The following is a 20,459-nucleotide window of genomic DNA, read 5'->3' as shown; positions in this document are numbered from 1 at the left end:
GAAGTGGAGCAGCTGGGATTCGAACCAGCACTCGGATGCTGGCACTGCAGATGGTGGCTTTCCCCGGTACACCACAGCACTGGCCCCGATAGTATTTTAAACAAACGTTTCTCTGTTAAGTCAATTAAATGTAAGCAAAATAAAATATTTTATTTTACCTTCTTATGTTCCTTCTTTTGTCTTTATGCAGATACATGTTTCTATCTAGTAATATTTCTTGCAAGGCACTTCTTTTAACACCTTTTTGAAGGCATGTTTACTCAAAACATATTGCTCAAATTTTTGTTTGTCCTAGAATAAAAGATGTTTCTCATTCACTTTTGAAGGCTGATTTCACAAGTGACCTGCCATGTTCTAAATTGTGGCATTTTTCTCTGAATACTTTAATGTTTCACTTTGCTCTCTGTTTGCAGAAAGGCACCTTTAAGTTTTATTTATTTTTCCTAAATAGGTAAGGTAATTATTTTTCCCAACTTTTCAGAATTTTTTTTATCTCTGAATTACTATACTTTCCTGTATTATGCCCAAGTATATAGTATTGTTGGCAATTATCTTTGTTCTCTGAACTTTGTGGATTTTATGACTTGATTGATAACATTAATTTGGGGGAATTATCAGTCATTTTTGTTTTACATATTCCATCCCCCTTCTCCATCTGATATTTTCATTACAAGTATATTGTATGTTTTGATATTATCTTGTAATTCTAGTATTTTTCTCTTTCTTACATTTACTTCTCAGTTTAAGTTTCTGTTAATACATGTTCAGGCTGTTACTTCTTCATGTGCTCACAGTAAGTCTATCAACAGTGTTCTTAATTTTGTTCCAGTTTTTTTTTTTTTCCCCCAATCTAGTGTTTCTTCTTTTGGCTCTTAGAGTTTTTATCTCTTTGTTTACATTGTCCTTTTAAAGAAACTTTTTTAAACTGACACGTAATGATTGAACCAAAATTGTATTGAGGGGCCGGAGTTGTGCTCCAGTGGGTTAAGCCAGTTGAGGGGTTAGTGTTGTAAACCAGAGGGTTAAACTGTAGCCTGGGATGCTGGCATCCCATATCAGTGTGTCACTTGAGTCTTTCTATTCCAGCTCTCTTTTAGTGCACCCAGGAAAATAATGGGAGGATGACCTAAGTACTTGGGCTCCTGCCACCCATGTGGCAGACCTGGATGTTGAATATGTCAAATTCATGTTCTACATGAAATGAGATAGTTTTTTTGTCCTTCAGTCTATTAATGCAGTGTATTAAATTGATTTTTGTATGTTGAACTTTGATTTTTTAAAAGATTTCTTTTATGTATTTCTTTTTTAATTTATTTGACAGGTAGAGTTGTAGACTGTGAGAGAAAGAGACAGAGAAAGGTCTTCCTTCCATTGGTTCACTCCCCAAATGGCCGCCATGGCCAGCACTGGACCAGTCCGAAGCCAGGAACCAGGTGCTTTCTCCTGGTCTCCCATGCAGGTGCAGGGCCCAAGCACTTAGGCCATCCTCCACTGCCCTCCCGGGCCACAGCAGAGAGCTGGACTGGAAGAAGAGCAACTGGGACTAGAACCTGGTACCCCTATGGGATGCTGGCACCGCAGGCAGAGGATTAGCCAGGTTAGCCATGGCGCCGGCTGCTATTTTATGTATTTTGAAAGAGTTACAGAGAAAGGTGGCAGGGAAAGAGAGAGAGAGAGAGATCTTCCACCTGCTCGTTCACTCCCTAAATGGCCTGAATGGATGGAGCTGAGTTGAACCGAAACCAGGAGCTAGGAGCTTCTTCTGGGTCTCCTATGTGGGTGCAGGGGTCCAAGGATTTTGTCCATCCTCAGCTGCTTTCCCAGGCACATTAGCAGAGAGCTGGATTGGAAGTGGAGCAGCTATGACTCGTACCATTGCCCATATGGGATGCCAGTGCTGCAGACCAGGGCTTTAATCCACTGTGCCACAGCACCAGCATCTGTCCTTGCTCCTAATGAGTAAGAAATGTGTAGAAATTTAAGAAATAAAAATCTTGGGGCCCGCATTTTGGAAAGCCACGGTCTTTCCCACAAGGAAAGGGAAAGCTCCCTTTCCTACAAGGGAGCTAGTATTTCCCAGCTGTTCCACTTCTGGTCCAGCTCCCTGCTAATGGCCTTGGAAAAATAGCAGATGATGGCCCAGGTGTTTGTGCTCCTGCTACTCTCGTGGGAGACCCTGAAGAAGCTCCTGGTATCTGCCTGGTCCCACTCTGGCTGTTGAGACCATCTGGGGAGTGAGTTAGTGGATGGAAGATTTCTGTCTCTATGTAGCTCTTTCAAATAAATAAATTAATCTTTTAAAGTAAATTTTTTTTCATATTTAGGTTTATATTAATGGGGTCCTATGTGTTGTTTGAGTACATATATGCATTGCATAATATTCAAATTATAGCAGGTTTCTTTTTAATATTTATGATTTCTTTGTGGTAAAAACATTCAGAATTCTTAGTTTTTTTCCAAATACACATATTACATTATTGCTGCCTATAGTCACTCTGCTGTGCAGTAGTCTCCTATCTAACTGTAACTTTGAATCTGTTAATCATTCTCCATCTCTCCTCCTTCTCACTCTCCCCAGCCTTTGGTAACCACCGTTATATTGTAAACTTCTATGGGATCAACTTTAGAAGATTCTGCATATGAATGACATCATATAATACTTGTCTTTCTGGTCTTGGCTTATTGCAGTTAATACAATATCCTTAGTTCCATCCATGCTGTCACAGAGGACAGGATAGTATCCTTTTTTTTCCGACTGAAAAATGGGGCCCCAGCCATGGTGTAGTGGCCATGGCTGCCAGTTCAAATTCTGGCTGCTCCACTTCTGATCCAGCTCCTTGCTAATGTGCCTTGGAAAGCAGTGCAAGATGGCCCTAGTGCTTGGGCCCTTGCACCCATTTGGGAGACTCTGAAGCAGCTCCTGGCTCCTAATCAGCCCAGCTCTGGCTGTTGTGGCCATTTGGGGAGTGAACCAGTGGATGGAAGATCTTTCTCTTTGCCCCTGCCTCTCTGTAACTCTGCCCTTCAAACAAATCTTAAAAAAATACTCCATTGTGTATATGTTCCACAGTTTCTTATGTGTATTCATAAAGAATGCATAGATTATTTCCATTTTTGGCTATTGTGAGTACTGCTGTAAAGAACCATGGGAATGCAAATATCTTTTTAAAAGACTAATTTCATTTTCCCTTTCTAATGTATTCAGTGTTTGAATTGTTAATATGGTAGTTCTGTTTTTAATTTTTTAAGGAACTTCCATATTCTTTTCCATAATGGCTGCACTAATTTGCATTCACACTGCAGTGTGCTAGGGTTGCCTTTTCTCCATATTTTTGTCAACAGTTGTGTTTTGATAATAGCCATTCCTACTGGATAAGGTGATGTCATTGTGGTTTTGATCTGCATTTCACTGATGATTAGTGATTGTGTGACTTTTTCTTAGACCTGTTCATTTGTATTGCATCTTTTGAAAAAATAATATTTAGATCTGTTCCCTGCTTTTAATTGTATTATTTGATCTGTTTGCTTGATGGGTTTCTTTTAGCTCTTGAAGTAAGGGCAAAATATCTTGAAGTATTTCAAAAAGTTAATGGAAAAATGAATTAAAACATAAGTTTATTTTGATGCAAGAAAATTTGAAATCTGCATTATGAGATCTTCAAAAAGTTCTTGAAAAATTCTTGTAAGACAAGTTTGTGTCCTAAAATTAGCCTACCTTTTAATTCCATTTTCATTAACTATTGGAAGTATCCTGTTATATTTTTATTAACTGCTTGATAGATGTACAGTTTGCACAAATTTTTTCCCGTTGTGTAGGTAGTTCCTTTACTCTGTTACTTATTTTCTTTTCTGTGTAGTTTTTAAGGTTTTATTTAATACCATTTGTCAACTTTAGCTTCCTGTGCCTTTGGGGTCTGATCCAACAACACCCTTGCCTGTGCCCACAACCTGAAATTTCATTTCTCCTACATTTTCATCTAGTAATTTCATTATTTCAGATATTAATTTAGGTCTTTAACATATTTCCTTTTGTTTTTATAAAATATTTATTTGAAAGACACTGTGACTTGCAGGGAGGGTGAGATGGGTGTGGTGGGGGGAGAGAGAATGAATGAGAATGAGAGAATGAATGAATCTTCCCATGTACTGGTTGATTCCTAAAATGGGGGGCCAGACTGAAACCAGGAGCTTGGAATTCCATCTTGGTTTCCCATATGGGTAGCAAGGGCCCAAGTACTTGGGCAGTCTTCCACTGCTTTCCCAGGCACATGAGCAAAGAGTTGGATCAAATGCAGAGCAGCTTGATAAGGGATGCTGGTATTGCAAGCAGTGGCTTAACCCTTCGTGCCACAATGCTAGCCTCAGTGTCTTTAATATATTTTGAACTGATTTTTGTGTATGGTGAGAAAAAGAGGTCGAGTTTAATTTTTCTACATGTAGATAGCCAGTTTTCTCAGAATTATTTGTTGTGAGGATTCAAATGTGTTCTTAGCAACCTTGTTGATGATCCATTGGCTAGAGATATGTTGGTTTACTTGTAGCCTTTTATTCTATTTGATCCATTTTTTTTTTTTTGTTAATGATTTATTTATTTACTTGAAAGGCAGAGTTACAGAGAGGCAGAGAGAGAGAGAGAGTTCTTCCATCCACTGTCTCACTCCCCAGATGGCTGGAGTTGCGCCAATCTGAAGCCAGGAGCCAGGAGATTCTTCTGGGTTCTGACATGGGTGCAGGGACCCAGGGACTTGGGCCATCCTCCACTGCCTTTCCAGGCCATAGCAGAGAGCTGGCTTGGAAGTGGAATAGCCAGGACTCGAGCTGGTGCCCATATGGAATGCCTGTACCACAGGTGGTGGCCTTACCGGCACTGGCTGATCTATTTGTTTTTATGCCAGTACCATGCAGTTTTTGGTTACTGTAGTTTTGCAGTATATTCTTATGTCAGTATAATACCTCCTGCCTTGTAGTTTCTGTTCAAGATTTATTTTGCTATTTAGAGTTTTTTGGAGTTCCATGTGAATGTTAAGAGTTTTTTCTAGTTCCATGAAGAATGTTGCTGGTACTTTGATAGGGATTGTTGAATGTGTAGATCACTTTTGTGAGTACAGGCAATTGAACAGTAATTATTTTTCCAGTCCATGAGCAGGGGATCTTTTTCTGTTGTTTGTGTTCCCTTCAGTTTGTTTCATTCATGTGTAGTACTTTACCATGTAATGAGCTTTCATCTCTTTGGCCAAATTCATTCCTATGTATTTTATTCTGTCTTTCTCTCTGTAGCTATTGTAAATGAGATTGTTTTCTTGATTTTGTTTTCAGATAATTCGCTGTTGGCCTGTAGAGATGCTAATGATTTTGTTACTGAATTTGCAGTACAATTTTATTCAGTTCCTTTAGTTCTAATAGTCTTTTGTGGATTCTTTGGTTTTCTGTATGTACATTGTGTTAACTGAACAGTCACAATTTGACTTTCTCCTTTCTAGTTTGGATGCTGTTTTATTTCTTACCTAACTGCTATGTTTATGACTTCCTTATTAAATTGAGTAAAATTGGTAGAAGTGGGTATCCTTGTCTTGTTCCTGACTCTCTGTAATAAGTCTTCCATTTTTCCCTGTACTTGTTGATGATAGCTGGTGACTTGTTAAATATTACATTTACTATGTTGAGATACGTTAATTTTGTACCTATTTTGTTCAGATTTTTTAATCATGAATTGATGTTGAGTTTTATCAGATACCTTGTGTGAATCTATTGAGATGATCATCCAGTTTTCCCCTTTGTTCTGGTGATGTGATGTATCACATTTATTGGTTTGTGTATGTGTACCTATGCTTGCATTCCTGGGGTGAATCTTCCTTATCATGATGTGTAATCTTTTTTTTTTAATGTGTTGGTGGATTTGGTTTGCTAATATTTGCTATGGGTTTTTGCATCTGTGGTCATAAAAAACATTGAGTGTAGCCATCTTTATTTTTTGTCTTGTCCTCCAGTTTTTTTTTTTTTTTTTTTTAAGATTTATTTATTATTTATTTGAAAGGTAGAGTTACAGAAAGGCAGAGGCAGAGAGAGAGAGAGAGAGGTCTTCCATCCGCTGGTTCGCTCCCCAAATGGCTGCAACAGCTGTAGCTGGGCCGATCTTAAGCCAGGAGCTTCTTCTAGTCTCCAACATGGGTGCAGGGGCCCAAGGACCTGGGCCATCTTGTGCTTTCCCAGGATTTAGCAGAGATCTCGGTCAAAAGTGGAGCAGCCGGGTCTCGAACCGGTGACCATTTGGGATTCCGGCACTGCAGGCAGTGGCCTTACCCACTAAGCCACAGTGCCGGCCCCATAGTGTCGGCATTGTGTTGGCTGAGCTCATATAAGGAGTTCAGAAAAATTTTTTTATTTTTTGGAATCTTAAAAACAATTCAGTAAAGCAGTCTCATCCTTGACCTTGCCTTGCTGGAAGACTTTTTGGTGCTGATTCAAACTTGTTCCTTTTTGTTGTTACGTTCAGGCTTTCTAGTTCTTTATGACTAGATCTTTACTATGTTTAAGTGTCCAAGAATTTGACCATTTCTTCCAAGTTATCAAATTTGTTGGTATTTATTTTCCCTTATACTCTAATGATCCTTTATCTTTCTGTGATGTCAGTAACATATGTTTCAACTCTATTTATTTATAGGAGTCTTCAAAAATTTTTGTTTATTTATTTATGCAGGATCCCCTGGTTCATTTTCTGAATGCCCACATTGGCTGAAGAGCCAAAGTCAAGAGACAGGATCTCATTTCAGATCTTACCCTTAGGTGGCTGGAACCTAACTACTTGAGATTTCACCAGTGCATACTAGGAACCTATCAAGAAGCTGGAATCAAGAACCAGAGCTGGGAACTGAATCCAGTTACCTCCCTTGTGGGATATGGGCATCCTAACAATTGTCTTAACTACTAGGCTAAATGTCTACCCTGAGTCATCTTTCTTTTATTGATCAACTAAAAATTAGTCAATTTTGTTTGTCATTTTTAAGAACTAGATTTTTGTTTTATTGATTATAATCTTTAAAAATATTTATGTGAGACTCATATAAATCTTCCACCCACTGACTCACTGCCTAGATGCCTGCTATAGCTGGGTCTGACCCAGCTTGAAACAAGGAGCCAAGAACTGGCTGGGTCTCCCAACTGGATGGCAGGGACCTGAGTACTTGACCCTTCACTGCTGCCTTCTAGAGCATAGGCATGAAACCAGTCACCTCTGGATGGTATGCAGGTGCCCAAACAGCATCTTTTTTTTTTTTTTTTTTTTTTTAAGTTGTATTTATTTGAATGACAGAGTGAGAGGTGAGAGGGAGAGACAGAGAGTGATCTTCAGTCATCTGGTTGATTCCCCAAATGACTGTATTTAAGAATGAAAAAATTCTGTCTGTGAGGTATTAAAATACAAGTAATAGGTGAATTTGGCATCTTTTACAGTAATTACTTTTAATCATGAAAGTTATTAAAAATTTTTAGTGTAAAAAGTTTCCAAAATATGTTCTGGATTTAATATTTTCATATACTGTAAATTAGATGGCGATATGGTTACACTTAAATATTCAAAATGTCATTGGGGTAAGAAAACAAAGAATAATGTATAATATGGTTGTTTGTCCAGTAACATGGAGATTCTAGTGTGGCCTTTTCATCCTCATCAGTGTAGATGCTGTTTGTAAACTGGCGACAGAGAAATATTACCAGTTTAAAGGGTTACTTTTAAATCTTCTGTTAGTAGTATTAAAAGCTGAAATTTTGGAATCAACCCTGGATTCAGATCTGTTATTAGATTTGTGATTTGTTAATGTAATTCTTCTGAGGACTACTAAGTTAATATTGCCAACTCATGTACTAGTGAGGATGATAATTACAATAATAGCAGTTAACACTTACATAGTGCTTAGTATGTACCAGACGGTATTCTAATTACCTTATGTGTATTAACACGTTTGGTTTTCCAGACCATGATTATTATATTGATTATACTACCATTTTAATGATGAAGCAACTAAGACACAGAAAAGTTAATTAATTCATTTACGATCACATAGTAGAAGGCAGATCTAGCATATGAATTTAGGTAGCCTGGCCTCCCAGTAAGAGCTTTTTACTGTTAGGTTTGCTGCTAGCTAAAATTTGAGTATAAAGTCCTAGCATATAGGTTTTCAACAAATTAGAAATACATTACTTTACAGAGTATAATGCTAACATTTCCTCAAGATACTTAGTGTACTTTTATGGTACCAGGTTCTTTGTATACATATGAGATTCAAATTATGATGTATTGGAAGGTTTTGTACTTTTTTTCAGATGCACATTATTTGTGGATTTTTCCCCCATAGACATTACTGCCAATGTCAGAAAGCATCTATTTTGAAGTGAATTTGCGTTTCTAGAACAATATAGTGGAAGCAACTTAGACTCTGATACTGGGAAACGTTTGAACTATTCTTGAACTGTACTGGTTCTGTACTTTCCTTTGTGTAATATAAGATTTGATTTGATTTCTTGAGGTGTTTTTTTTTTGGGGGGGGAGGGTGTCTCTCTTTGGCTGTAGAGTGAAGATAATCCTCAAGGTCATGAGATGGTGTAGGTCAGAGTGCCTGGCAGTTGGTCATTAATGTCATTAGCCACTTCTACTGGTTTCTTGACCACCTCCCTGTTACTAGAATAAGTTATAATGTAAAACCAATGAAAAGATTCTTAGAGATGAGAAAATTGAGGCTTAGAGAATTACTTGCTCAGAATTTTATAGTTACTTAGAAGCATCTCTGACAACACCTAGCGCAGATGTTCTAATTTCTTAGTGTATTTTTACTGTTCATACTTCTTTATTCATTGTATATAGAAGTTTTATGTATATGAGAAGTTTTTTTGGTTTTTTTAGGATAAAATGTGATGGTTCTTATTAAGAAAAATAGCTATAGTATTTTGACTTTGGTAAACTTTTAAAATCATGAAGATACTTTAGTAAATTTTGGGGTGCTTCAAATCATGAAGTTTTGAAGTTGCTGTATTTTTCTCTGTTCATGTTGATTAACTTTTAATATACTAGTAACATGCTTATCATAGAAAAAAATACAAAAAGGACGAATTTTTAAAAATCATGGCATCCAGAGAAAAATGACTATTAACACTTTGAAATAATAACCTACTACTTTGTAACTGACTTCTGTCAATTTAGTGATGTATTAGGAAGACTTTTTTTTTTTGCCAAATTTAGATATTGCTAATTTTTTATTTATTGTTTCAATTCATATCAAATCATTTAAATAATGCCCTTTTGTTGAGCATGCTGATTTTTCCCCAGATCCTTGTATAATTTTTATTTTCTACAACTGAAATCGGTAATTAATGTGATATTTATATTTTTGATTTTTTTTAATTATTTATTTGAAAGGCATGGTTATAGAGATAGAGAGTTCAAGATTGAGATCTTCCATTGGCTGGTTCATTACCCAAATGGCCACAGAGGTCAGGGCTGGGCCAGGCCAAAGCTTCATCTGGATCTCCATGTACATACACGGGCCAAAGAGTTGGGCCATCTTACCTTTCTTTCCCAAGCACAATAAAGGAGTTGGATTGGAAGTGGAGCAGCTGAAACTCAAACCTGCACCCATGGGATGCCTGTGTTGCTGGTGGTGGCTTGACCTGTTACACCACAAACCCAGCCCCCATTTTTGAGGGTTTTGGTGCTTTTTATGCATTTACTTCAGAAAAGAAATACTCATTTATTTTCTTATTAGGGAAATCCCCTTCTTTACTGAAGAATAACAATATATATTTTAAGCGTTCTAGATTTTATATTTCACTTCTTTTATGTGTTGTCATTTTCCTATTTTGTAGGAATAATAATTTTTAATATTCAAAAATTGGTTGTTAGTAGCTACATATAATATTATGTCATGTTTGTGCAGTTTTTAAATGTGCTTTGTGGGTTTTTCTTCTCCATTTGCATGCAACGAATGGTACATTGCATGGAACATTTCAAAAGTATAAGCACCAGAATGGCTTGAATGTGTTTGAATGATTACTCTTTGTTGTCTATCTTGGTGCTCTTTTGAGAAAAAATTGGACTTGTGTCCATTATCTACTGAATTGCCATCTTGTTGAGTTCTCCTGATTAACAAGATGTAAACTCTAGTGCTATTGGCCATTTAGTTTTATGTTTTAGATAGTTGAAAAACTCTTTAGAGAATTAAATTAGGTGAATTCTTTTTCTTTCTTTTTTTTAAGAGATTTGATTCTTGATAGTTTTTATTCCTATGCTTGTGAATTTTGGACCAGACCGAAAACCTATAAATTAGTTTCTCTGAATTCAGTAGACTACTTAAATTATGATATCATATCATCAGTTAGTAGCATTTTAGAGTTGAATAACCCATATTAATGGATTATGTAGCCCAACTTCTTGATGAAATAATCCTTCCTCAATATTCTCAGTAGCTCTGCTGGAATGTACTTTAAGTTCACAAAGTAAGAGGAATATTAGATTTTGCCCAAAAGGAACTTAAAGATTACATGTTCCTATGAGAAGGAATTAATGAAGAGATTAATGATAAGTTTTGGGTTTGTAAGTTTATTGTGGAGCCTGTTTCTTTCAGTATAGCACTAACTTTTGATATTTCATCTGTAAATTTATTTTTAAATCTCCCATATGGTTGATAATTGGGAAAAATTATTTCATTTAGATACAAAATCTGTGTTAAGTGCAAATCAAGTATTTATGAACTGTAGAAATAAAATTGTGATTAGTTAAAGGAAGACTGGGTTGATGCTTGTAATGAACCCTCATTTTCATGGTGCTAGTTTTTAGGTGATAAAATAACAAAATGTGTTAAGCAGTTTAACCACATATAACATCAAGTCCCTTCTTTTTTAACTAAAGGAAACCATTATTAAAACTGTGCTTTCAATAAGCATTGCCATTCTTTATCATGGTCTCTTTGAAAATATTTATCAATTGTATCAGTAGTTAATAGTTGTGAGTAAATAGTAGATCTCTGTCTTTTACATATCATCTTAATATACAGATTTATTACCTCAGTGCTTTACTAACTTTTGCCATGATGATATGTACCTGAGAGCTGTACTAATCACTGTGCTTACTGTTTGAATGTTTGGTACAGGAAGCGAGCAGCTGCAAAGCATCTAATAGAACGCTACTACCATCAGTTAACTGAGGGCTGTGGAAATGAGGCCTGCACGAATGAGTTTTGTGCTTCCTGTCCAACGTTTCATCGTATGGATAACAATGCAGCAGCTATTAAAGCCCTTGAGCTTTATAAGATTAATGCAAAACTCTGTGATCCTCATCCCTCCAAGAAAGGAGCAAGCTCAGCTTACCTTGAGAACTCGAAAGGTGCCCCTAACAACTCTGAGATAAAAATGAATAAGAAGGAAGGAAAAGGACCTCGAATTGATTTTAAAGGTAAGATGTCTTAGTTTTAATTGAGAATTGTTGGTGGAAAACCATATTGCAGATTTAAATGTGCGCATTTTGTTTTGCCCCATAATGGGTGTCATTAAGACATCACAGTGTAGTAGAACCGATCTTTTGCTATGTTAAAAGGATAGAAGTACAATAATCTTCCAAATAAAAAAGATCATGGAAAGTGCACATTATGAAAAGGCCTACCTGTGGATTTCAAAATGTTTAAAGCTACCAATCCTAAACTCCAAGCTTTTTCCCCCCTCACAGTGAATGTAATGAATATTAGTAATAAGAGAATCAGATTTTTTTTTTGTTTAAGATTTATTTTATTTATTTGAAAAGTGGAGTGAGAGGGAGAGACAGAAAAAGTGATCTTTATTTCACTGGTTTACTCCCTAGTGTCTGCAATGGTCAGAGCTGGGCCAGGCTGAAGACAGGAGCCCAGAATTCCAACTGGATCTCCCATGGTGACAGAGGCCCAAATACTTGGGCCAGCTTCTACTGCGTTCCCAGGCACATTAGCCAGGGAGCTGAATCAGAGTTGAGCAGCTGCCACTCAGTACTGGTGCTTATGGAGGGCACCAGCTTAATCTGCTATACCACGCCCAGCCCCAGGAATCAAATTTCTAAATGATTGGCAAGGCTGAACAGCAACAGAGGCAACTGCGTTTTAAGACAGAAGGCTTTTTACCTAAGACATATGTAAGAGAATGCCTCTAAAATTTTCAGTAACATTATTTGAATCCATGTTAAGTGAATTAATGATGTAGAATTGGGTTGTATCTTCTGTTTCCACAAATAAAGCTGTTTTCATAAATTTACACAACTTTGTTGCTCAAGATAGAGTTTCATATTGTAAATTAGCTCACACACTATGGAAAATAGGTGAATCTTGTCAGGATATACAAGGTGAAAGCTGCGTAGACTGCCTTTATATATATTTGTGCAGGAACTTTGCACCTACAATCTAACAGGAACTGAATGTAGAATGTACTGGCAAAGCTAAATGCACCCCCTCTGGAGGAGTGTACTTAATTTGTTCCCATCTTAGAGGTGCTTAGTATGTGGTTCTCCTAGTCTTTATACTCCTGCCCCTGTTTTTTGCTCGACTACATAAAGTTTTGGCCTTATTTCTTATCTCTTCCTCTTGTTTTCTTCCAGTGTTAAGTATTTACTATAGTGTATTTCTGTTAGGAATTAAAGATGCTTTAACTGTAGTAGGAGTTTTTTTATTTCATCATCATATTTGTTAGCTCTAGTTACAGTGTTGTATTGTTGCTGAGTTGTTTGCCCCAAACTCTGCTTTTGCATAAATTTTCTTAAATGCAAAATTATATTATAGATTGAGTATTTTTAGGAACACACACTTCTGTATCACAAAATATAGAGGTAAATTTATAAATATCTCTTCATTTAATGTGTTCTCAGTAGAATGCATTTATTATCGATACCCAAACTTTATGAATATTTAATTGTAATGATTTTAAACTAATTTATACATATATCTGGAAACTTGGTTTAATATATTTTTTTTGACAGGCAGAGTTACACAGTGAGAGAGAGAGACAGAGAGAAAGGTCTTCCTTCCGTTGGTTCACCTGTCAAGTGGCTGCTACGGCCGGCGCGCTGCGCTGATATGAAGCCAGGAGCCAGGTGCTTCCTCCTGGTCTCCCATGTGGGTTCAGGGCCCTAGGACTTGGGCCATCCTCCACTACACTCCCGGGCCACAGCAGAGAGCTGGACTGGAAGAGGAGCAATTGGGACTAGAACCCGGCATCCCAACCAGGACTAGAACCTGGGGTGCCAGTGCCGCAGGTGGAGGATTAGCTTAGTGAGCTGCGGCGCCTGCCTTGGTTTAATGTTTTAAACTTGGTACATTCTAGGTAGGATTAGTAGAATGTCAGAATCACTTAGTAAAGTAGGACATGTCAACGGAGGATGTGTAACTCGATAGGTCATCTTACTGTACACAGTGCCGGTCTTAGTTAACAACCTTATGATTTGATGATTAGGACACAAAGGGTTTTATGTCCTAACATATATATGTGTAATATTATGGTATTTTCTGAAATTTTATATTAAATTTCAGAAAATTTGATAGGGTTTTTGCATTGTTTTATGGGAACGTTCCATAGTGTTTTCCAATTAAAATAATGAAGCAGTTTTTCGAGGAGATATTACTGATGTTTGACAGAGGATATCTATGTATTCTTAGTAAAACAAACCTGCGAATTAGTATTTTTTTTATTTTTATTTATTTTTTATTTTATTTTTTTGACAGAGTGGACAGTGAGAGAGAGACAGAGAGAAAGGTCTTCCTTTGCTGTTTGTTCACCCCCCAATGGCCCCTGCGGCTGGTGTACCGCGGTGATCCGTAAGCCAGGAGCCAGATGCTTCTCCTGGTCTCCCATGTGGGTGCAGGGCCCAAGCACTTGGGCTATCCTCCACTGCACTCCCGGGCCACAGCAGAGAGCTGGCCTGGAAGAGGAGCCACTGGGACAGAATCCGGCACCCTGACCGGGACTAGAACCTGGGGTGCCAGTGTCGCAGGCAGAGGATTAGCCTATTGAGCACGGCGCTGGCCCCGTGAATTAGTTAAAGAGTTAGTTCTGTAACCATACATATTCTCTCTGATTTTATTAAATCATAAAGGGCCTAGATAAGCTGTGAAAGAACCCAGTGACAAAAATAAAGACAAAGTAGACTGGAAGGATGCAGACACAAATGGAGTACCAGCAAAAGGAGCAGTGGCAACCTTTGATAGAAAATATTAAGGGAGTTTTCCCAGAGGATAATAATTGTTTTAAAAACAAGCTTCATAATATGAAACAACTTTGTTGTAGTTGTCCCTGACCTTTTTCTCTGAAGCTAGAATTTCAGATAATTTAAACATTTATTTGACACTAATCAGGGACTATGAAGTATTTACATTTAAAATATATTTAGTTATGTTTAATAACCTCAGTCCTGTGTTCTGTTTTCTTTAAAGTAGCTTGCATTTCTTTTATCACATTTTTTTAAAAAATTTATTTGTTTCTTTGTAATAGAGTTACAGAGAGAGAGGAGAGAGATCTTCAATCTGCTGGCTTACTCCAATTGGCCGCAACGACCAGGGCAGAGCCAGATCAAAGCCAGGAGCCAAAAGCTTCACCTGGGTTTCCCATGGGGTGCAAGGGCCAAACCATTTGGGCTATCCTCCAATGCTTTCCCAGGCACATTAGCAGGAAGCTGGATCGGAAGTTGAGGAGCCAGGGCTTGAACTGGTGCCCATGTGGGATGCTGATGCTGCACATGGCAGCCTAGCCCTGGCCATTGCAGCCATTTGGGAGGTGAGCTAGGAGATAGAAAATTTAGTGCCCTGCACTGTGGCATAGCAGGTAAAGCTACCACCTGCAGTTCCAGCATCACATATGGGTGCTGGTTCAAGTCCCAGCTGCTCCACATCTGATCTAGCTCTCTGCTATGGCTTGGGAAGGCAGTGGAAATGGCCCAATGCTTGGGCCACTGCACCCGTGTGGGAGACCCGGAAGAAGCTCCTGCCTTCAGATCAGCACAGCTCCGGCTGTTTAGGCCATCTGGGGTTTGAACCAGTGGATGGAAGACCTCTTTCTTTCTCTTTGGCTCTGCCTCTCTGTAACTCTGCCTTTCAAATAAAATAAAACTTAAAAAAATCTCTCCCTCTCTATCTTTGTAATTCAGCATTCCAAATAAGTAAAATAAATCTTTAAAATAAAATTAGAACTTAAAAGTTCTTCGGACCCTAACATTTACATGAATTTGGTTTGCTCGAACTTGTTTGGGCGCTTCAAATATGAATGGTATACAGTTTTGAAGATGATAATGATGTGAAACATCAAGATATAATTACTGTGTCTGTAACAGTGGAGTAGCTTACTTATGAGTATAGGGAAATAGGGGAAACTTCATGTTATGCATGACTTTTATAAAGGTTTATTTGGCACAGTAAAGTAGGATTGTCAGAGTGCCTTTAAAATTATCTTAAGTATTTGATTTAATGAAAACTCTACCAGTCTCTTGATGAAAATAGATTAAGGTTATTTCTTATGCTTGATCTGTATCCTCCTTATAAAAATAAGTTTTTATATATTTGAAAGAGAGAGAAAAATAGATTCCAGCTGCTAGTTCATACCCCGATAGATGCAACAGCCAGGGCTTGGTCATGCAGAACCAAGAGCCAGGAACTCTGTGTCTCTGTGGGTGGCAGGAACCCAGATATTTAGGCTGTTAACTGCTGTCTCCTAGGTGAGTTAGCTGGAAGTTGTATAGGAAGTAGAAGTAGGATCTCATGAGCTCTGATATGGGATGTGTTAAGCAATGGCTTAACCTGGTGGTCCACAATGCCCTCCCCAAGCTAGAAATGTAGTAAACAAAATAGATCATTTATTTTTTTCTTCTAAAATAAAATCCTTTTGTTCCATTACCCAGAATGGGGAAAGCCTTGGCTTCAAAAAGCTGGGAAAATTAGGAAATGTGATCCATTTTTATGCCTAGAAAGAAGAGCAAATAGACTTTGGTGACTGCATATGCCCTCTTTTACATGTATGCTCAGAAATGGCCTTTTTCCTAGCTTTTTTTTTAATTGCTCAAAAACTGTTACTTATTACTTTAAGATTTATTCCAACTTGATTTCTATTTTCAGATAGCAATTTCATCTTCAGAGTTTGAGAATGATACTCTTCTTACCCACAGAATAGTCACCCTTGAATAAACTTGAAAGACCCAAAAAGAACCAATTTGTTATAAATTTTTTTAGTATTTATGAGAGAGAATGCTGCCATCTTCTAGTTCACTCCCCAAATATTTGAAATGGAGTTGATGGGACCATGCTAAAACTAGGATCCAAGAACTCAGTATAGGTCTTCTGTTTCCATGGAGGGAAGTACTTAAGCCATCACCTGCTGTTTACCACAGTGTGTGTGCATTAGTATGTAGCTAGATTGGGAGGTGAGCCAGGGCTTGAAATCCAGCACTCAGGTATAGGATGCAGATGTCCCACATGCTGTCTGGGGACAAATCACTAGGCCAAACACCTGCCTCCAGCTTGGTTTCAATACATAGAAATGGAGGTCCAAGGTTGTTTTTAAGAAGGTGCTGAAGGAACCTTTCTTTGAACCTGGCCATCTTAGCATTTGAAGAATAGCAACAGTAACCAAAAAAAAAAAAAAAAGATAATAGTGCTTCTGCTTTATGATTAGGTAAAAGGCATATTGTGGTTAGTGAACATATACATTTGTTCATTTTTAAAATTAAAGCCACATATTAACATACTCCTTTATTGTGTAGAAAATTTGCGCGGTTGTGGGCTTTAAAAGTTACATACTGTTAGGCCGGCGCCGCAGCTCACTAGGCTAATCCTCCGCCTTGCGGCGCCGGCACAGCAGGTTCTAGTCCTGGTCGGGGCACCGGATTCTTTCCCGGTTGCCCCTCTTCCAGGCCAGCTCTCTGCTGTGGCCAGGGAGTGCAGTGGAGGATGGCCCAAGTCCTTGGGCCCTGCACTCCATGGGAGACCAGGATAAGTACCTGGCTCCTGCCATCAGATCAGCGCGGTGCGCCGGCCGCAGCACGCCAGCCGCGGTGGCCATTGGAGGGTGAACCAACAGCAAAGGAAGACCTTTCTCTCTGTCTCTCTCTCACTGTCCACTCTGCCTGTCAAAAAAAAAAAAAAAAAGTTTACATACTATTGAAAGCATGTAAACTAATTGTTGAGGCTGTTGATATTGGTAGTTATTTGAAAAAAGTAGGTAAGTATATTTTGATAGAATTCTGAGTGTTAGTCAAAACATTTGACTCTTTTACTATAACCTATAATGACTAAGTAAACAAATACACAATATGAAAATAAGTGTTTGCTTTTTTCTTCTAATTTTGTAGATGTGACATACCTAACTGAAGATTTGGTATATGAAATTCTTGAATTATGTAGAGAGAGAGAGGATTATTCACCTTTAATCCGTGTTATTGGAAGAGTTTTTTCAAATGCTGAGGCATTGGTCCAGAGCTTTCGGAAAGTCAAACAACACACGAAGGAAGAACTGAAATCTCTTCAGGGAAAGGATGAAGACAAGGATGAAGATGAAAAGGAAAAAGCTGCATGTTCTGCTGCTGTTGCTGCTGCTGCTGCTGCTGCTATGGAAGAGGATTCAGAAGCATCTTCCTCAAGGTTTGGTGATAGTTCACAGGGAGACAACAATTTACAAAAGTTAGGCCCGGATGATGTGTCTGTGGATATTGATGCCATTAGAAGGGTCTATACCCGATTGCTCTCTAATGAAAAAATAGAAACTGCCTTTCTCAATGCACTTGTATATCTGTCACCTAATGTGGAATGTGATTTGACATATCACAATGTATACTCCCGAGATCCTAATTATCTGAATTTGTTTATTATTGTAATGGAAAATAGAAATCTCCACAGTCCTGAATATCTGGAAATGGCTCTGCCATTATTTTGCAAAGCAATGAGCAAGCTACCCCTTGCAGCCCAAGGAAAACTGATTAGACTGTGGTCTAAATACAGTGCAGACCAGATTCGGAGAATGATGGAAACATTTCAGCAGCTTATTACTTACAAAGTCATAAGCAATGAATTTAACAGTCGAAATCTGGTGAATGATGATGATGCCATTGTTGCTGCTTCCAAGTGCTTGAAAATGGTTTACTATGCAAATGTAGTCGGAGGGGATGTGGACACAAATCACAATGAAGAAGATGATGAAGAACCCATCCCTGAGTCCAGTGAGTTGACACTTCAGGAGCTTTTGGGAGAGGAAAGAAGAAACAAGAAAGGTCCTCGGGTGGACCCACTGGAAACTGAACTTGGTGTTAAAACTCTGGATTGTCGAAAACCACTTATCCCTTTTGAAGAATTTATTAATGAACCACTGAATGATGTTCTAGAAATGGATAAAGATTATACTTTTTTCAAAGTAGAAACAGAGAACAAGTTCTCTTTTATGACATGTCCCTTTATATTGAATGCTGTCACAAAGAATTTGGGATTATATTATGACAATAGAATTCGCATGTACAGTGAACGAAGAATCACTGTTCTCTACAGCTTAGTTCAAGGACAGCAGTTGAATCCATATTTGAGACTCAAAGTCAGACGTGACCATATCATAGATGATGCACTTGTCCGGGTAAGTTGGGCTGCTGTTTAAAATCAATACTAATTTAAAAACAAACTAATGATGAGAGTATTCTGATGGAGCCCAGTGAATTCATTTTGCAAGTGACTATTTGGAATAAAAGTGTCATATATCACAGGAACACACGGGTATTTCTGATGTTAAGGATTTAAGGTGTGTGCTTTTGCTCTTTTGCAAGGTTATAAATGTGTTCTACAAAGTATTTGTTGTCTTATACAATGATTTTTTTCTCTCTGAAATATAATGGGTGTTCTAAATCTTGAAAATTAATTCTAAAAGTGTCTGCATTCAGAAGTGTTGGGAAAAGACTAGAATACAGGAACAGGGGAAATGTGGAGACACAAAATAATAAGTATAGATATGACTACATTTGTAAGTACACCATCACATTATAAATTGTGTTCAAAAACTCCTTGTCATAGAAAATACACAGTTACATTATTGTGAACTTTATTCATGAAATGACTATGGGCAGGTTGGTACATGTTGCTAGTAAAAGTCTGGATCCCCACTAGGCCAGTCAGAAAAACCTTAAAGACATTGCTAAACAGTTTCAACTCACTTAGAAATCCATAGTGAAAACTATGGGTCTTGAAACTTATGGAAAAACCACCTATTCTAGAAATTTAGTGATGAATATTATATTCAATCAAATCTCAGGACATTGAGCTGAGAAAATACTGGGAGCTCAGGTACTTCCTGTTTTTCTAGTTGGAATGCCTCTTGTTCTTTACTTTTTCCTCAATAGGAAATATAAATTTTAGTGTCTCTGTGTAAGGATATAGAGCCGGCCAGTAGACAGAAACCAATCGCCAGTCACATTTTACCAAAATTTCCACTTATCATAGTATGCTTTCAGAGTTTTATTCCATTCAAAGTGTTATGTATTCCTATCATTGCTAGTTTTTTGTCATCAACTTCAATTGAAATGTAATGTCAACTAAAAGTACAGACAACTTTTTATAATTACAAAGAATAGGAATACATGATAACCAGCAAAAAGTTTTATTTCAAAGTGTATTTTAGTTTTAGAATTGATTTGTCTGAGAATTCATGAAACTGTAAGCCAGTGGTAAAAGTTGGTTGACATTTTAGAATTTAATGTTATTGGGATTTTTTTGTCTTCTTTCTTTGTGTCTGGTTTTTAAAAGTGACAAATAGTATTGAAGAAAGATCCAGCATTTTTTAAGCAACTCAAACAGTTTTGAGTGGTGACAATGATAGAAGCTTTAACTGCATGAAGCAGTTATCATTGCTTGCTTCTGATGAGTTTTTATTTTACTTTTGTGGCTTTAAGCCACATGAAAATTAACACACTTAATAACAGTAGGCGACCAGCAACTTATTTTTACTGTTTAGCAGAATGGTAGAGTGCTTTATAACACTGTAAATGAAGGGGGATGGCATTGTGGTGCAGCAGCGGGTTAAGCCACTGTTTGCTGCACCCGGCATCCCATATTGGAGTACTGATTTGAGTCCAGGCTACTCTGCTTCCCATCCAGCTTTCGTGCTAATGTTCCTGGAAAGGCTGCAGAAGGTGGCCCAAGTATTTGGGCTCCTGCTACCCAAGCAGATGACCAGAATGGGGTCCTAGCTCCTGACTTCAACCTGGCCTAGCCTAGGATGTTTATGGACATTTGGGGTGTGAACCAGTGGGTGCAAGGTCAGTCGGTCGGTGGGTCGGTCAGTCTCTCTCTCTCTCTTTGCCAAATAAATAAGTAAATATATATTTTTAAAAGAAAGCAAGTGAAGTTTGATAAAAAGCACATCGAGGTCTATCAGTGTATATCCACTGTTACAGCAGAATTGTAAATGCCAAAACTGCATACCCTGGTTGACTTTGAGTG

The 20,459-nt window shown here is 37.8% G+C and overlaps 1 protein-coding gene and 1 long non-coding RNA gene across 21 annotated transcripts in view; one reads left to right on the top strand and one right to left on the bottom strand.

Moving 5' to 3' along the window:
• Nucleotides 1-20,459, bottom strand: part of LOC103351270 (uncharacterized) — a 235,567-nt gene that overhangs the window by 64,167 nt on the left and 150,941 nt on the right. The gene's annotated exons all lie outside the window — the stretch shown is intronic.
• Nucleotides 1-20,459, top strand: part of UBE3A (ubiquitin protein ligase E3A) — a 103,620-nt gene that overhangs the window by 54,900 nt on the left and 28,261 nt on the right. For 7 of the 12 annotated variants that reach the window (XM_070053548.1, XM_070053547.1, XM_070053549.1 and 4 more), the window contains 2 exons: nt 11,139-11,440; nt 17,336-18,603. In XM_070053548.1, the coding sequence (XP_069909649.1) occupies nt 11,139-11,440; nt 17,336-18,603 (1,570 nt within the window). The remainder of the gene's footprint in view (nt 1-11,138; nt 11,441-17,335; nt 18,604-20,459) is intronic. The other 5 variants (XM_070053554.1, XM_070053552.1, XM_070053553.1 and 2 more) reach the window with 1 other exon arrangement.

The sequence above is a fragment of the Oryctolagus cuniculus genome, chromosome 12 (genome assembly GCF_964237555.1).
Source record: "Oryctolagus cuniculus chromosome 12, mOryCun1.1, whole genome shotgun sequence".
Taxonomy (NCBI): domain Eukaryota; kingdom Metazoa; phylum Chordata; class Mammalia; order Lagomorpha; family Leporidae; genus Oryctolagus; species Oryctolagus cuniculus.
This window is presented reverse-complemented; position numbering and strand designations above follow the sequence as displayed.